Source organism: Centropristis striata, chromosome 22, assembly GCF_030273125.1.
Source record: "Centropristis striata isolate RG_2023a ecotype Rhode Island chromosome 22, C.striata_1.0, whole genome shotgun sequence".
NCBI classification, from domain to species: Eukaryota; Metazoa; Chordata; class Actinopteri; order Perciformes; family Serranidae; genus Centropristis; species Centropristis striata.
The window spans coordinates 3,162,410-3,184,235 of record NC_081538.1 but is presented as its reverse complement, the minus strand read 5'-3'; the positions used below and the strand labels follow the sequence as shown (position 1 = coordinate 3,184,235).

At 38.5% G+C, this 21,826-nt stretch overlaps 1 protein-coding gene across 1 annotated transcript; it reads right to left on the bottom strand.

Moving 5' to 3' along the window:
• Positions 1-1,532: 1,532 nt before the first annotated feature.
• On the bottom strand, positions 1,533-21,047 carry slc6a1l (solute carrier family 6 member 1, like). The gene is made up of 15 exons (XM_059325429.1): positions 20,911-21,047; positions 18,440-18,843; positions 14,978-15,109; positions 13,973-14,073; positions 11,980-12,089; positions 11,764-11,896; positions 9,450-9,584; positions 8,400-8,503; positions 6,980-7,104; positions 5,596-5,708; positions 5,376-5,507; positions 4,934-5,036; positions 4,505-4,605; positions 2,406-2,573; positions 1,533-2,040 (listed from the first exon to the last, which is right to left on the bottom strand). Exons 2-15 carry the CDS (start codon positions 18,681-18,683, stop codon positions 1,945-1,947), a joined length of 1,797 nt encoding a protein of 598 aa, XP_059181412.1. The 5' UTR covers positions 18,684-18,843; positions 20,911-21,047; the 3' UTR covers positions 1,533-1,944.
• Positions 21,048-21,826: the final 779 nt, after the last annotated feature.

Sequence of the window (21,826 nt, the reverse complement as noted above, 5' to 3'; positions counted from 1 at the left end):
TGCTTTGGTTCTTGGATGTAATAGGTTTATTTATCAAAAATGTCAAGCCACAATATGTCAGTTTATTTTTACTTGGACATGTTCGTTTTTAAATGCCATTTAACCACACAGCGCATCATAAACCCAGTTTTATCAGCTACCTCGGAATTTTATACCAGAAAGTTGTACATATGGTACATTTTGATTCAACAAGTTGAAGTTTGGTTACCAGTGTCAAAAACAAAACAAAACAAACTCAAAACCACTTTACATTCTGTCTGCTGGATGCGTAAATCGGAAACTTTAAAAAATAATGTTTGCAGCTAGTTTCTGCTGCCACCAAGTGGCCAAAAAGTAATTGCGGGTCTAAGGGATTATTTTTTTTCACATCCTGGGCTTTACTCCTGCACCTACAGAGAGCAAACGAAACAATTTATTTTTGTAGGCCAACTTGGAAGAAGCATCACCATGGGGTCTATTGAGAATTCACCAATGGGATTTTTGCATTGGATTAAGGATCATTGCAGAAAATAAGCTCTGTGGCAAATACACGTTTCTGTTGCTGATGCGCTTTGTTCTTGTCATAATCTTCACAAATGAACACCACTTTTATGATGTCTGAAGCGTTAATGCAGGCAACAGAAGTAAAAATCTAACATTATGTTATAGCAAACTATACCACAGTTGCATGACTTTAGTGTCATAGGTGATGTCCGACAAGCTAACCAGCCATTTTGACAAGCTAGCGAAACTGTAGCCTAATTAAATGTTTATTAAAATAATCTACAATCTATATGAGTTTGCAAGAGCACTGAAAAAACACGACTAGAGGCTATGAGGTGGACTAGTGAGAGAGTTCCTGTCAGTGTCCGGCTCGATGTGTTATATGTCCTCAACAACCACTGTAGTCTCATTTAGTCACTTGTTAGAAACTGTCTTTTTAAGGACAGGTAAAACCTCCAAAAGTCACATTATGTACATATGTATTTTATGTCATACAACAAAACGTGAACATCTCTTCAGCTTGTGTTAACCACAGACCTTATTTCAGCATGGGTTAGACCCCAGGGTGCTAAAATGCTAACTTACTTCCTGGCTGAAGAACTCATTCCTGTGGCGCCTGTTGGCATGGTGATAAATGTCTGTATTCAGTATTTCACCATCCATGTTAAGGTACTAAGAGTCAGGACAACCTTTAACCAATGCTGGGGCTATCAGGTGCGGTTTATTATGGCATATTCACCAAACTGACCAATCAAAGCCATTTATAGCATGAAACAACTCTTTTAAAATACAAAAAACAAAATATTTTATCTTAATTCTTGAGATTATACCGCCTAAAACTTGAGAAACTGTCAACCTTTAATCACAATAATATTACAGGTAGAAATGTGTTCTTTTTTTTCTGATTTTGGTCTGTCTTGATAAGCAAAGACAACAAATTTATATTGATGGCCCACATATTTATTGCTGGAGAAAAAAAGTCACAGTGGCTGGTTGGTTCTTTAACAAGCAAATAGTCTTTGATGCATTACAGTTTCACACCTAGAATATCAAGTTTTACCAGATGTTTTAATACCTCTGTACAACAACATTCAAGACATTTGTGGTAAGCTTACAGACAAAGACAGTGATTCTGTTAAGTAGCAGAGAAAACATTCAAGTAGGATGAAGATTTACAGTCATATATTAATGGTATATATACGGTATATTTACACAGGTTCAATGCTGATCTATAGCATTTGTGGTCAGAGATCACTGTGAAAGGAAATCTATCTATATTTATCAAACGTGCCTTCTCATCTTCTTCCTTTATTTGCCAGATTTTTTGGCACATTTTAAGATGAAGAAAAACACCATAGTGGAATGCTGTACAAGGCTCCATCTGTCCAATTGTCAAATGTCAGTGTCGACTAGAGTAAGTCCTGGCAGACAGGGGAATTATTTAGACCTGAACAATCCTGGCTAGACAGGAGCTTCGCCCACGCTCCCTGTGCGTGTAAATTCTTCATGCCCCGATGACTTTTCTTCCTCCCGGGAGGTTGTCATCTTCCGCCAACGCTGGTCAAGTAAAAACAGTTACATCAGCGTCACATTTGCATTTAATGCTAGTTAGGAGGACGAAAATGTTCAAATAAGTAGAGTGAGAAGTGGAAAAATAGGCTTTTTAGCAACAAAAACTACATTTTGCAGGACACAAAACACTAGCTAACACACTCACCTTCAAAACATACCTTCTGATCTAAACAGGATAATGATGTTTGTCTAAAGCCAACACTTTTTCTGCTCCCTCCTGCAGTCAAAATACTTCCTGCCTATATACACTGTGTCTCTCAACTATCAGCTGTACTCTCTAGTATCCTACATAAGTCTTTAACTGCAGAGAATAGACATTAATCTTAGAAAGACATGTCAGAGGTCGGTACCTGTTTAATGCTGCCCTTGGTGACGCAGAACATGTAGATGACGTAGCCCGGGATCAGTACCATCGAAGACAAAGACATGAACCAGCCAATCACTTGGCCCCACAGCGGGTACACGTACTTCCCCAACGTCAGAGGGGTCATCTCGATGGCACTGAAGGTAAACACCCCCTACAATATACAATGATGTTATTTAGTCCGTGTAATCTCAAGATCAGCAAACATCTTGTTAAAATGTTATCTAAATTGACTTGTTATGCAACAAGCCCAGATTATTATACTTTTTTATGCACCTGTATCACATTCAATACAACAGGTTTCTAAACGAGAGCCTACAGTTATGCAACTGACAGTTATGCAAGAACTTACGCACAGTGGTGCATTCCTATATCCCCAATATCCGATGTTCCCAAGGTCCTATATTTCCAAGATCATATGTCCCCAATATCTTTTGTTACCTAGGTCCTATAATTCCATGATCCTATGTCCCCAAGGTCCTATGTCTTCCCAGGGTTCCATATTTCCAAGGTCCTATATCCCTAATATCCTATGTTCCCAAGGTCCTATATTTCCAAGATCCTATGTCCCCAATATCCTTTGTTACCTAGGTCCTATAATTCCAATATCCTATGTTCCCAAGGTCCTATGTCCCCAATATCCTTTGTTACCTAGGTCCTATAATTCCAATATCCTATGTTCCTAGGGTCCTATATTTCCAAGTTACTATGTTCCCAGGCCACTTTATTTCCAAGATCCTATGTTCCCAAGTACGTATATTTCCATGATCCTATGTCCCCAAGGTCCTATATCTTCCCAGGGTTCCATATTTCCAAGGTCCTATATCCTTAATATCCTATGTTCCCAAGGTCCTATATTTCCAAGATCCTATGTCCCCAATATCCTTTGTTACCTAGGTCCTATAATTCCAATATCCTATGTTCCCTAGGTCCTATGTCCCCAATATCCTTTGTTACCTTGGTCCTATGATTCCAATATCCTATGTTCCCCCCAGGGTCCTGTATTTCCAAGGTCCTATGTCTTCCCAGGGTTCCATATTTCCAAGGTCCTATATTTCCAAGATACTATGTTCCTAAGATCCTATATTTCCAAGATCCTATGTTCCCCCCAGGGTCCTATATTTCCAAGTTACTATGTTCCCAGGCCACTTTATTTCCAAGGTCCTATGTTCCCAAGTTCCTATATTTCCATGATCCTATGTCCCCAAGGTCCTATATCTTCCCAGGGTTCCATATTTCCAAGGTCCTATATTTCCAAGATCCTATGTTCCCAAGGTCCTATATTTTTAAGATCGTATGTACCCAATATCTTATGTACCCAAGGTCCTGTGTCCCCAATATCCTTTGACCTAAATTTCCAAGGTACTATGTTCCCATGGCCTTATATTTCCAAGAACCTCTGTCCCCAGGGTCCTATGTTCCAACCATATTCCCAGTTGTCGATGTACACAGATCATATATCCACAGTGTTCTATGTTCCAAAGGCCCTATGTTCCTAGGGTGCTTTGTTCCAAGGTCCTATGTTCCCAATACCTATTTTCCGAAGGTCCTATATCCCCAAGATCCTGTGTTCCTACTGTATTCCCAATTATCTGTCCCAGGGTCCTAGGTTTCCAATGTTTCTAGGGTCCTATTTTTCCTAGCTCTATAAAGCACAAAATGGGAATCCATATTCTAATTATTATTATTATATTATCTAGACAGAAATGGTGGGCCAACTGGCTGAACACTTTTCAATTAAATATAGCTGTGTTTTAATCTATGTATCTAAGCTGTACTTATTAATTCTGGCAGAATACCCTTTCCCATTTATATAGCATCCCTTAATATTACACTTCCTTTATCACCACAGTAGTGAAGATAAAGACATTGCCGTGATTTCCCTGGGGGCCTGACAGTCCACAGGTTGAAGAACAAATCACCACATGGCAGAGGAAACAGATTCAGCAATGCCATCAATTATCTGCCTATTGGCTCCTGCTGCAGCTCGATAGATCTCCGAGAGGGAGAAGGAAGGACATGCAAGAGTTCGACCTAGAAAAATGCACATTATGGACGTTAAATCAATAATCATTCCCTGCCTACCAGGCAGATCAGCGGAGTGAAGAACTTCCAACAGAGCTTCCACCAGCCACTTGGCCTATAGCCGATCATGTCCTCAATGTTCATATAAAACCTTTCAGCTCCTGTGGCATGAAGAGACACGGACAAAGAAGAGGAGTGTGCATTAATATGGAGATAATAAGTACAAGAACAAAGCCTTATAGGGTGAAAGAGAAGGAAATCTGATTGGACAGAAGGGCTTATCACAGAAAGTGGAGCAGATAGATGTAATTTCCTGTTGGACTGCTACAGAGTACATAGGAAATCGACATGCTTGATTCATTCAGTGACTTGGCACAGTGTCGTCCTTTCTATCGAGCTCCGGCCCAGCTTATTCCAGCTCTGGTTACATTTGATTTTACTCTTCAGGGTTTGGTTTAAGCACAGAGAGAATAAAATGAGATTTCCTACCATAAAACCAGGATATGGAAACGGTTTCGAAGAAGACGAGGAAGAGCAGACACATGCCACTGGCGGAGTAGTAATCAAACATCTTGAACACGTACAGACCACCCTGGGAGATTTCACCACACAGAGACACACATAACTACTTTGGAGGCTGAATACTAATACCCTTCTCTTTATTGAATAAAATATGCATGATGAATACACCGCAGGTTGTTGTGAGATCGTTTTGTCATTGTGTATAATGCAGGAGGGGGCTCTTTTCCCTGGTGTCAGACAAATGTGCAAATGTTCAGGTGTATGTGTATTTGTTTTTACAACTCAGACAACCATCTTCTTATAATAGCTACTTAGTCATGCAATCTGCAGGACAAGTTAACTGCTGTGATTTAAAATGGAACCAAAAACATTTTTTTACACGAGAGAATCAACGCAGAGACAGCTGTACCTGCGTGATGTTGGAGAAGCCGATGATGAAGGAGATGAAGCAGACAATGAGGATGAAGACCTTCTTCCTCTTCCTCAGTGTCAGGGGATATTCATCCATCAGAGCTGTGATGAAGCCTTCCACTGTGCAGAACTAATACATGACAGTATTAAGAGACATGGATGAGAAAAAATTTAAATCTTATAAATAAAAGCCTCTGTTTAGTGAGTATTGTTTGTACCTGACTGTCCAGGCCCAGCATCATGAGCATGGAGAAGAAGAGGATGGCCCACAGAGAGGACATGGGCAGCTGGGTGACAGCCTGAGGATAAGCTAAAAACGCCAAACCTGGGCCTAAATGTCACACAGAAAACACAACTTTTAAATTACAAATGCTCTACATTGTGACATTAGCCTACAGGAATTCATAAGCATGGACATATTTACATAGAAAAGAGAACACAAACAGCATCATGCTATATATTTTCCTTTTGAATTTCAGTTGCACTGGGTTAATAAGCAAATTTCCAGATTTGCCAACTACAGTAAGTTCAAGGAAATGTGCAGTGAAGTTCTAACTGCAGGTTAATTATCTGGAAGAGCTCAGTAATAAAATTGTCAAATCATATTTTAGTTGCTTTGTATGAGAAGATGTAAATGTAACTGATTGTGTTGTATTGGCATATGATAAATCGTAATAATATTCTATCGTTGTCCAAAGAATCAATATAACATTGTATTGTGATTAATTTACTCTTTTTTTTTTATTATCTTCAGACAGCCCTTTCTGATGGAGAACTTATGCCATCTCTCTTCAAAACCACCAGACTACATTGACAAAAACAGTCATTTTACTTCCCAGAACACAGGAGTTACTGGTCTACAGCAGCTATTCTCAACCTTGGGGTCGGGACCCCAATTGGGGTCGCGAGATGATTTCTGGGGGTCGCCAAATCATTTTGGAAGTCAGCTCTGTCTTCACTGTGTTAAAGTGTTTATGTGTTAATGTGTTTTAGTCTTTTTGGTTATTTAATATCTTTTTTTTTGGTCATTTTGTGGGTTTTTTTGTCATTTTGTGTCTTTTTTGGTCATTTTGTTTCCTTTTTTTTTGGGGGGGGGGGGTCATTTTGTGTCTTTTTTTTGGTCATTTTGTGTCTTTTCTGGTCATTTTGTGTCTTTTGTGGTCATTTTGTTTCCTTTTTTTGGTCTTTTTTTTTTTTTTTGGGTGATCTGAACATTTTAGATTCTGTTCAGTGAGCGGGGGTCGCGGACAACATGCATGTTAAATTGGGGGTCGCGACTCAAAAAGGTTGAGAACTACTGGTCTACAGCACCAACGCCTCAGTTTGTGTGACTGGTGAATCAAAATTAACTTAAAAAAAAACAAAACACCAAGTTAGACAATAACACAAATTATCGAACTGATTGAGGCATTGGTAGACCAGCAAATGTGTTCTGCAAGGAAAAATGACTGTTTATGTCATGTGGCTTTGAACCAAACATAGAGAACGACTTCAGTTTCCTGTACAGAAACAAAAACTATCTCTTTTGGAAGCACCAAGGCAACAATTTTAAAAAGTATTGTGCTGTGTTGCATTGCCAAACAAGTCAATAAAGGTCTGTACCTGATGCTGCTAATTCCTGGACAGGTTTCTTAGTGATATGAGACATGAAGCCCACAATGGAGAAGATGACAAAGCCAGCAAACATGCTGGTGCAGGAGTTGATGCAGCACACGATGATGGAGTCCCTAAAGAGAAATCAATCAGACTTCAATCAGACTTTATTTGTATAGCACTTTTCATACAAGAGAGATGCAACACAAAGCGCTTTACATAAAAAAGAAAGGAGAAAATAATGATAATAAAAAGATAACGAAACATAGAAACAAACACCCTCCACCCCACCCACCTTCATCCCTCCATCCTATTAAAAACAAAACACAAACTGAGGAACTGAGGAAGCTCCATCTCAACATGGAGCAGTGAGGAAACACTGGAGGCAGGTTAGAAATAAATTAGATAAAGGATAAAGTAAGATAAAATAAAATAAAATAAGATAAAAAGATATATATATATATATATATATATATATATAAAATAAAAAATAAAAAGTAAAAGTCAATAATGACAATGGAAAGTATATATATATATATATATATATATATATATATATACACTACTGGTCAAAAGTTTTAGAACACACCAACTTGATGGTGAAAATGAAGATGATGCAGTTTAATGTCTCAGTGTACTCTGAAATTAATGCACATTTGCAACATTTAAAATTCTTTATTGAGCATGATAGTGTTTTGAAAGTAAAAAAAAGATTCAAAATCACATTTTATGTTAGACTAAAGGACTAAAAAAAAACACAAAATGACCAAAAAAAGACACAAAATGACAAAAAAAGAAAACCAAAAGACAAAAAATGACTAAAAAAAGACACAAAATGACCAAAAAAAGACACAAAATGACTTACAAAGACATGAAAAGAATTCAAAAATGGACAAAATAGGACAAAAATATTGTTAACCCATTTCTTGTTCCCTGCAAAAGGCCTACTTGTATAATTCTGAAATGTACATTATTTTCCAGTTTTGGTTAAGCTTACCTTTTTTTATTTACCTCTGGCAGTTCACCACTTACCTTTGTACCCTTTCAAGCTGTTCATTTGACTTGAACTGCTTGAATTTCAATAAAAAACTGGAAAAATTGGGGTGTTCTAAAACTTTTGACCAGTAGTGTGTATATATATAAAATATAACAAAATAAAAAGCTATATAAAAAAGATAAAAGAATAAATAAATAATTAAGAACTAGAGCATGATAATATATATATATAGAAATAGACTAATAAATAGTAGCAAATAAATAAATAAAAGAGAAGATGTTTTAACACTAAGATGCATGAGCAGAAAAATCTCTAAAAATGGTTCAGGTAAAAGCGAAGTTAAAAAGATAAGTCTTCAGTTTGGGATCAAATTAACAGTTGGGATGACAGAAAACAACAGCAGGTAAAAAGCTTGTGGCTGCATGTTCCTACTTGTAAACATCGTTGTTGTAAGTGTTGTAGCTGCCCAGTGCGATGAGCGAGCCCAGGCCCAGTCCGTAGGAGAAGAAGATCTGAGTTGCTGCATCCAGCCACACCTGTCAGACACACGGACACGTTCATGCACTGCAAAAAAAGCCAACTTGTATTTTTTGGCCTAAAACAGTGATTTAAGTTGGTAAAACTTGGAAATATAAATTATTGACATTTACGGCAATAATATAAGGAAGCTAGTTGTATGCTCAAAAACAAGTTTGTAAGTTGTTGTTACTTATATCTTTAAGTTGGGGTTCACAACAAGGGACAATAGTTCTGCTAACTCTTATTTCTTTGTTGTGAAATGTGGGAAAGTGGTGAAATTCGGTCATAAGCGAAAGCTAGCGGCTAACCGATGCTAGCGGCTAACCGACGCTAGCGGCGCTGCTTACATTTACATTTACATTTAGTCATTTAGCAGACGCTTTTATTCAAAGCGACTTACAGGAAGAGTAAAAAGCAAACAATCAAGGTATAGTGCAATAATAATTAGTGCATCAATAATAATGCTTGTTACAGCTACAAGAGTAGCCATTAGCGTATCAATGCTAACTCAAAATTGACATTTCATAGCGGCGTTACAATCGTGCCAATTCAGCACAAGTTAGCAGAAGTAAGGATTAAAAGTTATTACAATGTAAAATTATAAGTTAGTACAACTTACAGTTGAGTTGACAAAAATCTGAATTCAGAGTTGAGCAAACTCAAAAACAAAACTTAAAATATTTCTTTTAATTGTCCAACTTAAAAGTTTATCGAAGTTTGTTGCCTTGAAATTTTGAGTTCACCCAGCTTTTCTTTTTTTGCTGTGCAGGCCACTTTATTTCCAAGATCCTATGTCCCCAAGGTCCTTTATTTTTAAGATCGTATGTACCCACCTCAAAAACAAAACTTAAAATATTTCTTTTAATTGTCCAACTTAAAATGTTATCGAAGTTTGTTGCCTTGAAATTTTGAGTTCACCCATCTTTTCTTTATTTGCAGTGTGTCTGTTTGAACATGACCTACCTCAGACCGCATGAGCTTTTTAAAATCTGGGGTGATGTAGAAGAGGATCCCATCTATGGCTCCGGGCAGAGTGACCCCACGGAAGAACAGGATGAACAGCATGACGTAGGGGTAGGTGGCTGAGAAATACACCACCTAAGAGAAAGAGAAAGAAACATATTTTTAGGTATTCAAATTACCTTAGCGGTATGTTTCTATTCTGGGCTTCGTCTTTTGTTTTCAAGGTAATCACAATTGCAAAGTCATTTTTCTTAAATAATTCAAAGTCAACAAGAGATGCAAAAAAAACCCACAGAGTGAAAACATCCTCATCTACTAGAATATTTCCATTGCTTCTCTTTGCCAGAAGACCTTGCCGAAGCCTTTAGGATGTGGCCCGCAGCTCTGTAGCATAATCATTATGCTTAATTGGTAATGTCCATCAAGACCGGGGGGCCTTGGGGGAATTCATTTTTCTCACTGCTCTCAGATGCCACACATTAAAATCCAATTATCCACTGGCAGTGAATGTGTAAATGTGTTTCTGTTCACATGCATCGCTTAGACTTGCTGTAATTTAAAAATCCCAGGCAGCAAAAAGAGTGCTTTTCCCCCTTTTTCTAACTCTTTTTTTGCTATCACCTCTAAATCATCCAGCAGTTTGGGATTAAATATTACATTTTTGGAGCTGTGTCTATTTGTGAAATATTGAGAGAAAGATGGGGTGTGGGTAGCAGAATGACAGCAGGAATAAACAGCCTGTCAGCATCTGAGAAGAATAAATAAGTAGAAGGACATAGCTCTATCAACCAATAAAAAAATATTTAAATATATTGTATGTTATAGTTTGACTCTTTGGAGCCAATTAATACGTCTAAACACAGTAAATCAGACAAGAGGAAGATATTTAAATTGATTTATTCTTTTGGATTAGTGGAGAAATCCTTTTTATTCTACTCGTAGGACCAATCAATAGCTTCAGCAATGATGAATAATATTCAAGTGAGCTGTGAACTATGAGCAATAATTACTGTCATTGTCAATCTTGTTAAACCGGATTGCATTTTCTGGCCCAAAGAGAGACCTAAATGTCAAAACACACCTACTAAAAGCTAATTACTCTTGTTTTTGTGATGGCCCAGTAGACAAATTGGATAATGGACCAAAGGATTGACAGATAAACATCTAATAACTATCATCAAAGAAACAAGGCTGATGGGAATGCCATTAGTTGGGCTTGTGTTTGGTCTAAAGACCGAATTTACATTTTTAACTGATGATGGCACTAGATGGAAAAGTTAAAACTCGTCAAATTTATTGACAATTCAATGAAGTTATGTACCAAATTTTACGGCAATTCATCAGATTTTTTCTTTTTTTGGGGAGACATTTCAATCATGTTCTCCCCCAAAACATTTATAAAAGCAGTTTATTATGACATTTTGTTGTTTGGCTGCACCCTCAGTGTTTACATGATCCTATTGTCAGCCTGATATGTCTTTACACATTAATGGGGGTGGCCCAATGCAATAATACCAATGAATAAATGAAGTCCAGGGTGTCACATAATATGGTTTTTAATCTCAAAATGTAGCACATTCAACGAGAAGAGCGAGCTAGGGTTGATTTTCACATCGTTCCAAATGGTAAAATATATTTTAAAAAACCTATATTATATATATTTTAGTAAAAGTTTCATCTGGTTTATTTTTTTTGGCTTCAAAAAACTGCAACTGCAATGTGCAGCAAACTATATATAGTAGCCGGATGCAAAAACAACTAGCTAATTTGCTATTAACAGCTACACAAATCTCTTTGATAAGCAATCCATTACCAAGATAACATACCTTTATCTTGGCATTTATAAATAAAATAAAAAATATTGTTTTGAATTGCTCTTGGGGGCCCCCTAGTGGCCACGGGGCCCTAAGCAGTCACTTAGTTTGCTTATGCCTTGGGCCGGCTCTGGACCTGGGCCCAAAATATAAAAAAGTTTAATGGAAATCTGTTCAATAGTCGTTGAGATCAGTCTGGACTATTTATTCCTTGTCTCATACTTTGTGTTCATGATTTCTCTTAATCTTTTTTTCTCTTTAATCAGCTCCACCAATCAAGAATAAACTCAGTCAACGGCAACATCAGTTCTGCCTCCCGGGCAGCTCTGTGTCCCGTCCTGTTTGCATGATTAAAAACTTAGAATATGCAAAAATGGAGAGAAAGCAGCTCAGATAAAGCAGACTGGGTGATGTAGCAGAAGCAATGTGCGGTCAGAGAGAGGCCTGTGAGTTTAAAGATTTAAAGTGGAAAGGGAGAGAAGAGAAGCACTGAGTCTGACCTTCCCTGTCCACTCCACTCCTTTCCAGATTGAGAAATAGACAAGGATCCAGGCCAACGCCAGAGTGCCCACCAAGGGCCAGCGAAGCTCTCCTGGCTCCTCCAGACCACTGGACATCTGGTGCATGTTGCGCCTACAGGAACACAAGTCAGACACAGATAAGCACAAATAGCTTCCAGAAATAGCTGCAACATATTGTCGTCCAGGGCATCTTACTCCCAGAACTCTGTGACAGCACTGGTCAGGTTGGTGGTGTCTGTCAGACTGTAGTTGCAGAAGCACTTGTCTGTGTTCCAGGGGTTATCACAGCTTTGCCAAGGCAGCTCCTGCACACAAAACAAATGCATGAATATAATGAAAAATATCTGCTTTTCTTCACAGACAAAAAGACAGACACTTCTATCACATGTCTCCTCCACAGTCTCATTTTTTAATGATCCACGCAACGTTTTTCTGGCCTTCAGATAAAAACATTAAATATATATTTTTTGATCCCTGCTTTGCAATACTCAATTTTTCCCACCAAAAGGGCTTCACGCACAATGCCTGCAAAGTCTTTAAATCCACCCGGCGTCTATGAGCAGCAGAAGAATACAAAAGCAAAGAGTGAGGAAAAGCCGAGACAGAGAAAGACAGCCATAGTGGAGGTGATGAAAGCTTCAATAATCAGGTATCAACACTTAATTTAGATTATGCCAACATCCACATTTTTAAAATACTTTCATAATTTGATATTTAACCTGCAATAACTGGTTGTTTGGCCACGTGGGGGCAGCAGAAACAAACTATAAACACAACACTGACATATTATCACCTAATTAGTATGTACAGTACATTAGGGAGTAAGCCTTTGTTGTGTTTGTGTCCCGATTAATGTGAGTATAGTATTAATTCTCCTTTTAGCTTTGTAGTCTCCATCAACTCTTAAGGGAAATGTTTAGCTCTTAAGCTGCTAAATTCTATAGTATGTGTCTAACTTTTGAAACAATGCTGAGGAAGTAAGGAATATGAAAGCGATATGGATTTTTTCATTTTTAGCCAATACAATTACCAATAATTACCTGCTTCTTGTGGCTGATATTGATAAGGTAACCAATAATGTAATTTTTTGTGTTTTTTAAAAAGCTGTTACTAAGCTGTTTGTAGTTTATGCACACCTGAAGATGTAGTGAGCAAAAAAAGATGATTTGTTAATCCATAGCTCTGATCCAAATCATCACTACTAGCCGTGTTTCCATTAAAGTTTAAACAAATTTTGAAGTGAAATTTTGAAATGACGCATTAAAGAAAATGACAGGAAGACCACAATATGTCAGGTTGGGGAACGGTGTTTCTGGGACATTAATGAGCAGCACAGGGGCTCCACAAGGCACTGTTCTGGCTCCACTCCTGTTCACACTGTACACAGCAGACTTCAAATACAACTCTGAGTCCTGCCACATCCAGAAGTACTCCGACGACACTGCTATTGTGGCGTGTATCAGGAATGGACAGGAATCTGAATATAGGGATCTGATAAAAGCCTTCAGTGACTGGAGTCACAAGAACTATCTCCTACTGAACACCTCAAAGACTAAGGAAATGATCAGAGATTTCCGCAGGTTCAAGCCCCCCTTCAGCCAGTGAATACCTATTGGGTGGACATGGAGGTGGTGCCAAGTTATAAGTATCTAGGTGTATACCTGGATAATAAGTTGGACTGGTCCCTAAACACAGACGCTCTCTACAAAAAGGGGCGGAGCCGCCTCTTTTTCTTAAGGAAGCTCAGATCTCTGGACATCTGTAGCTGCAGATGTTTTATCAGTGGTGGTAGTGTGTTGTTTTATGCTGCAGATCATGCCCAGATAATCCGCTACACAAAACCTTTATGGACCAAAAAAACAGCAGTGGACGGCTCCTCTCTCTCTGTTGCAGGACGGAAAGATAAAAAAAAGATCCTTCTCTCCTACAGCCTTCAGACTGTCTCATTCTTCCAGAGATTCTACCAGACTAACTGAATTCCCCTCGGGGATAAATAAAGTAATTTTTATTGATTTGATTTCATTCTGTTTATTGGCAGATGGCAACTTTAAAAGATACACACCACCTTATTCTGTATCAGAGTGTGATGATGCTTTGTATTATCGGCTGTATTTATCAGCTATAATTCAATTATCAGAATAATAATAATAATACCAACACAAGGTATTTGATCGATTATACAACATACCGAACCAAAGGAGTTGAATAGGTAGTAGAGTGCCCAGGCAATGATGATAATATAGTAGATGTTGAGCCAGAAGGACAGAACCACTGCAGCTAAACCGACACCTGGAGAAGAAGGAGGCACAGACATCAGCATTTCACATTACAATGTTTTTTTTTAGGGTCAGTCTGCAAAGTAAATTGTAATACAATATGTAAGAGGTGCCACAAAGAACTCAAGAGCAGATTTCTGCTTGAGCAGATTCTCTCAGTGTGTGAGTTATAATCTTCACCCTCATCATTGTTGCTTTGCTATTTCTAATGTTTACTTGCCCTTGGCTTTGAGTATCAGTTGGCACAGCAGCACATTCGCTATCACTGCTGCTGTCTGTGCTGGCAGGAGATAATATGCTCCACTCCAGCTCTTTGAGCTCGGAGGCAGTGGCATAATTGCTACCACCAAGAACTGTCTGCAGAAGAGTCTTAAATGAAAAAACTTGTTAACAGAACTAAACACTAGCTTGTAACCTTGTAATGGCACAGAGAAAGAGCTGGAAGCCGAGTGAAAATATTGAGCAAAAAGTCAAATGGAGAGTTTCATTCAAGGTAGTTTTTAAATGTCTTTCTGTGAAAGGTTTAGTCAGCAGTTTTCTGAAATGAAATGTTTAAATATGCAAATTAGCCATTATGCTATTAAATATGTGCAAAATTCCTGAACATTGGAGGTAGCACGTTTCAAAATTTTTGAATTCTGTATCTCAGAATTCAGAATCAGAATCAGAATCACTTTATTAGTCCCTTGAAGGGAGATTTGTTTTGTTTTGCAGCAGGACACACAAGACAAGGTACACAACGATAACATAATAAGACCCAATAAACATCTAATGAAACACAGTCAAAGAAACGCCATACGCATATATAAAATCACTGACACATGTTCGTTGCATGAATTGACCGATGCATGAAAAAAACAATGTTTTGTTCCCGTGGTGTGTCACCTTAAATGATAAAAAAACGACAAACATCTAACCTTTCATCATAGGGATGAGCTTCCACACTCCCAGACCTCCCACTGAGGTGAACTGTCCCAGAGACGTTTCCAGGAAGAAGAGAGGAATCCCAGCAAACACCAGGGTCATAAAGTACGGGATCAGAAAGGCTCCTGACAGATCGTAGACAAACAAAACATGTTCAGTAAGATAACAAACATGGTAATTAGAAAGACTTCAGATAAGTACAATAAATAAATACTATGATAAACATGTCATTCATACTCATAATCCATTTTAACACACTAATGACATTCATAACACTCTGTCTTCCTGTCCTGTTTACCTCTGTCATACTGTTTGTTGGTGTTTTATATGTTTGGACGGGCTGATGGCTTTTGTAAAGCACTTTGAGTTGTATTTATATGTATAAAAAGCGCTATATAAATAAAGTTTGATTGATTGATTGATTGATAACATCATAATAAAGTGCCGACTTGTTACATCATGCCTATTGTATTGTAAAGCCTCCTTGGGTTTCTTGAAAGGTGCTATATAAATTTAAGTTATTATTATTAAGTGACTGTGTGAAACCTGAATATTCAATTTTGATCAAATTAAGTTTCTTTTCCTTCAACAGACTGAAAAAGAAATGAAATATTGCTGTAATATTGTGGTAAGAGTGACATATCCCTTTTCTCTAATTGTTAAATCATGGCTGGAGGATCTACTTCATTATTATTTTATTAGCATTTTATGAGAAATGCTAGAAGACACTGGTCTTGTTCAAAATATTGTACAATTTGTATGCAGGAGCCACACATCTTCCAGAGAATATACTTGCCCAGAAAGAAAGTTTTACAGCTGATTAAAAAAGTTTCTGTAAAGTGAATTGGTTGCTTCTGCTTATAAAGTGTATTCCTAAAGGGTAACTTAATTTAAATAATCAATGAAACATGTTCATCCGTTAGTTTTATTGAATAATTGAATAATCATTCAAGTTAAGAAGAAAAGAAGAAAAAAGAAGGTGAAGGTGGGAGATTAAATTTATCACCATGACATGAAAAGCTTCTGGATTTGGGAGTTGAAGAGGCAAGAGGGAAAGAAGACACTGTGGGAAGCAATAAAGTATTTCCAAGAACCACACATTGTCAAAGGGCTAGAGGGGGAATATTTATAGGACGTTCAGATATGTATCGTAACTGCAGAGTTTACTACAGCATGGCAGCAGTTGGAGATGGAAATCAGGGCCCAGTGCACAATTTCACAGTGAATTTTTACCATGGCAGTGGTTATCAAAAGGGCATCTGGGTGAGTCACGGGGGAGGGGAGAGAGGCTTCAGAAAGGGCCATGATTCCCACCCATAAGGGCATGCATGAGCTGACAACCATCACAACCGCAGCACCATGTTAGCTGAACTCTAATCTCAATCTGCATGCAGAATCTGTACACTGCAAAAAAAAGCCAACTTGTATTTTTTACCTAAAACAGTGATTTAAGTTGGTAAAACTTGGAAATATAAATTATTGACATTTAGGGCAATAATGTAAGTTAGCACAACAAAGGAAGCCAGTTGTCTGCTCAAAAACAAGTTTGTGAGTTGTTGTTACTTATATCTTTAAGTTGGGGTTCACAACAAGGGACAATAGTTCTGCTAACTCTTATTTCTTTGTTGTGAAATGTGGGAAAGCGGTGAAATTCGGTCATTAGCGAAAGCTAGCGGCTAACTGATGCTAGCGGCTAACTGATGCTGCTTGTTACAGCTACAAGAGTAGCCATTAGCGTATCAATGCTAACTCAAAATTGTGGTCGCAACATTAGCTGACATTTCATAGCGGCGTTACAATCGTGCCACTTCAGCACATTGCAGAAGTTAGCAGAAGTAAGGATTAAATGTTATTACAATGTAAAATTATAAATTAAAAAATCTGAATTCAGAGTTGAGCAAACTCAAAAACAAAACTTAAAATATTTAGTTTAATTGTCCAACTTAAAATTGTATCGAAGTTTGTTGCCTTGAAATTTTGAGTTCACCCAACTTTTCTTTTTTTTGCAGTGTAGGCAACGGGACAAGATTACCATTGGAGGTACAGAAGCCTTAAATGCAGAACTAGCAGGATGAAAAACCTTATGCAGTGGCACTTTCAATTTTGTTGTATAGTGAACTATATAATGACAATAAAGACTATTTGATTTTGATTTGAAGATTGCCATTGGGATTAACACATCAAAGGGCTTTAGTTGCAGGCAGGTTAACAGTCTGTGTGGAGCATGGATGTATACAAAGAACTGGATACAGTGTTGGAGGTGGGTTCCTGTTCATTCCTATGAACGCGAAGCCAAAAAGGTTTGGCTTCTGTCTATAAAATACCTGACTCTTCTATAGCTCTTCAGTATAAATAAGAAAAGAGACTTCTTATTAAATTTAGAGTTCAGCTAACTTGAATGGAGATTAAATGATTTCATCGTACACATCTTATAGACTTTCCAAATATTATTGGACTGAATGACTCAAATTCTGAGAGAAACAAGTTGTTTTGAGTTGTGAGAGTCAAAATTGCTTATCTCCTGATTTACAAACCCCTGTTGAACAAACTTTCACCCAGGAGAACGGGGTTCATGTCCCGTTTAAAAACAAAATTAAACAACTTTTTGTATGTATAATGACGTGTGTGCTACTTTTAGAACGATCCGCTGTTCTACGTAAAGTGTGAAAGTAATTTCGAGTAATTTTGTAATATCAGGTTGCAGTTGTGATTCCATCGTTAGGCCACAATGTCAAATTCACTTCAAAGTATGATGCTCTGTGCCTAACTCCATTCTCAGGTCAAGCCCTTCCCCCCCAGAGGCTAAAAAACAAAGTTCCAGTGGTTAGTTTAGAAGAAAAGTACGACTGTCTGCAAAGATGGATTAAACAGCATAGGCTAGATGGCTGCACACAAGCATAACAGGCTGTTGGATCTGTAGAAGATTGTTTCATTATGTGGTATGCAGTTTAACAGATTTCTTGGTTAATTTGGTGGCTCAATAGTCATGCTAGTTACCACTTGTGAGGTAGTTTAGGCTTATTTGGCTGTTGCTTGGTGGGTTGAGCAGCTTGCTAGTTAGCTTAGCATGGTGTTAGCTGGTTGTAGTTGGTTAGTGTAGTGTCCTCATGCAGGGTGTTGCAACTTTGACTAAACACCTAATTAAACCATTGCCAGTGAAGACAGAGTCGTAGTAAGTTTGACCATTTACTTTCACACTTCTTCGTTAACATGTTGGTGAAAACTGCAAATATGCTGTTAGCTTGTGATTTTGAAGACAAAAGTTATATATCCTGCTACAGAGGGTTGTATTGAGTGCAGACAAAGGGGGAAGTGGTTCTGGGTTGTTTAATAGGTAGCTATGTGAGGTCATGTTGCTGGAGAATGGCTTCCTGTCAAAGAGTAATGGGTCAAAACATCATTTAGGACTTCCATATGAATGCTTTTGGTTCTGTCAGTCTAACGTTCACACTTACCTCCACCATTCTTGCCACACAGATAAGGGAACCTCCAGACATTTCCCAGGCCGATAGCGTATCCCACACATGACAGCAGGAAATCAAACTTTCCCTTCCAGCTTCCCCTGTCTGGTGGCACTTCTGTTTCCTTATTATTTTTATCTCCAGGGGGCGCCACAGCATCCAGTTCCTCAAAGGGAACTGCTTGTTTGACCTCCATTGGGGAGTTTAAGTCCACTGTACTCTGCCCAGTCTTCCCCATGGTTGGGACCACTACAGACCAGTGGGGTCAGTAAGTCACTCAGTCCTCACGGCTTGTAATGGTGGCAAATTCAAGTCTCTGTTCCTGTCCGGCTGAGCCTTTCACACTGAGTTTGGTTGTTGACTCGACAGATTGAGGACGATGTGTGGACGCTGAAAAGCTGTAGATAGAGGGAGAATACAACAGTTATTGCAGATGTGTTATACCAATTCTATATGGGCAATACTGAACACTTTTCTTGTTGCTGTTGTGAAGAAGAAGAGGAAATACTACTCAAATTACAATATACTGATGTTAGGGCAATTTTATGGCACTTTACAGCCCTTTTATTCATGGGTGCATTACAGAATGGGCCTAGCAGGCAAAAGCCCAGAGGCCCAAGATGTCAGGCTGCTTTGACTTCAACCTGCAAAATATCAAGAGACACATGGAGAAATGCCTAAAAACCGCAAAGAGAGAGAGAGAGAGAGAGAGAGAGAGAGAGAGAGAGAGAGAGAGAGAGAAACCCCCACAAATAACTACAAAGAGACACAAAAAGACCAAAAAAGACACTACAAATGTCAAAGAGACCCCAAAAAGATGAAAAAGAAAAGAATGAAAAGAATGACTGGAAAGAGTAAAAAAAAAAGACCACAAAAAAAAGACCACAATAAGATCATAATGACTACAAAGAGATGCAATGTGGTGGGGCCTTTTACATGTCTGTTCCCAGAGGCCCGCCATGGTTTCATTAACTTTGCCAGATATTTATCACTACACACAGTAAAGGCTATTATTTGATTGGATGTGATCTATGAGGGGATGCAGACTCAAGCCAAAGACGTAGCACAAAACAAGCACCATTAGCCTGATATGAACAGGCAGGTGGTGCAATCCAGGTCATCTTTGAGAACGCTGCGTTCTGCATCTTAATCATTACTGACATAGCCCCTACCTCACCTTTTCACTCCAGTCTACCACAGTCAAGTTCATGGTGAGTCACCATAATATCCAAAGAAAGGAAAAAGCTGAATGAAAATTCCACTATGTGAAAGAGGGAATTGTACAAATGTCTGTTCTGTTCACACACAAGTGAAATCTAGTAATGTAAGTGTGACTGCTGAGTCAAGTTAAGCTATTCATTGCCCGTGGGATAATTCCTCATGTCTGGACCATATCATATGGTCATAGAGTTCATTGGGAGGAAGTTGTTCATTATTACAAATATTGATTGACCCAGAAATTGTCTAAATCACTTCATGCCGTTGCTTGAACCGTTTGCTGATACATTCCCAAAAAGAACTCCCTAAAAGAATTACTCAAGGAAATTTTACTGTTTATTTTCACACACACACACAGAGGAGCTGTGCAACAGCGGGGTCCCGCTGAGCTCTTTCACTGTATTACTCTTCTGCATACTTAATCATCAACCATGTTAGACTGATTTAAAAAGGCCTACTGTACTTAATTTTATGAGCGTTTTTTTTTCTGCCCGATTTATTGTGCTCAGTGTTTGTTTCAAAGTATGCAAATGTATATTCATGTTCAATTGCATTTCCTCATGATGAAAAGCCTTTGCATCATTTAACAGAAGCATCATTTATGCTTTCTAGCCTTTGATGATGTTGATGAAAAGAAACATTGGCAAACAGTATATATGCAATGATTGAAACACAGATGATTGAAAATAGAAATAAATATAGTGCAGTTTATTGGAAAGCCTGATACATTTGAAAAGGTGACTGTGATGTTTACTATAATCAGCATTGATTAGAAAAATTCTCTCCTGCTGTGCAGTGAGTTGGTTCCACACTGTGTAAAAAATAATCAACTTCAATGGGGCACAGCACAGCGAAATGATCAAAAATGTACTTTCAAATAGTTGTCTAGGTGAGTCTGCTTCAAAAGCACACCAATAATACCAAACACATCGCAGATTCCCTTTGAGGATGTCATCCATTTCGATTCAAAGTAAACCCTGCTGTTTTTACGACAGTGGAGACTTTTAATATGCCAATATTTATTTTGCCTTTCAGCAGCAGAAAAGTTTTGTCTCTCTCAACGACAAAGTTTCAACCAATTCATGAGTTCATATTGATTAATGTGTTTACTTTAAAGGTCTGCAGAAGTTTATTGAACTAAAACCGGCTTTGTTAACCCTGCGATTAGTGGCCAAATTCAACTTAACAACTCACTTGATGACAGAGAGTTTTAAAAGATCGAGCTGGAGGAATTAGGTGAATCCTACCTGAGAGAATTCAAAAGTCCTCCGTCAGGTCATTGGTTTCAGTCCTCCGCACCGGCAGCACAAAAGTCCTGAAACTTCAACTTAATATCCAAAGGAAACAATACCATCTTTGACTCGACCGTGAAAAGCTTCCAGGCCCAAGGGAAGCCACAATGTATCTGCTGCCTGAAAAGCTGTTTTTGATTTTGCAGCTCCTTCCTGTACACTGTATTTTGGAGGACCGGCGGGTGTTCCTGCAGCAGCTATCGAGTGCTTTATAATAAAGTTCGACCTGTGTGTCTGCTTTGATTACTGCTCAGTTCTGACTAGTGAGGCCCCGAGGCCATGGGGGATATGTCAATTGCCCAACTCTGGTGGGGAACTCTTGCAGCAGCAGCAGTGTGTGTTGGTGCCTTGTGCATATGTGTTTGTTGCGATGGCCTAGGTCAGCTCTTGCCAGCGCCGTTGCCATGGTATTTCCCAACAGAGAAGGGCCTGATCAGTGAAAGAACTCGTGGAGTTTTGGAAAATGAAACGAGCGATGGCTCCTGGCAAAGACCCTGGAAATGTGTGACCAGAAATGCCGTCATGCCAGTATCAGACCAGCACATAAAGTGACATAATGTTCATCCTCAGTGTCATCTCTTTAACGACTGGAAGCACAGATAAAAGTGTATGAGCACAAAAATAATCTTAATTTCTTCTCAGGCTTGACTTGCATGTGTCTGTGTGTGCAAGTGATAAATGACTGTATCCATATGTCCCATTGCTGCAGTCTCAAGCAATGTTCCATCTCGGCGTGCATCTTCAGTCATACAGCAACGCCTTCTGCTTCCACACACAGATGACAAATGGACCATTGTGCCCAACACATAATGCAGAGCAACACACATTTCCACAGACAGAGAGGAAGGAGATTCAAAGACTGCGATCCACA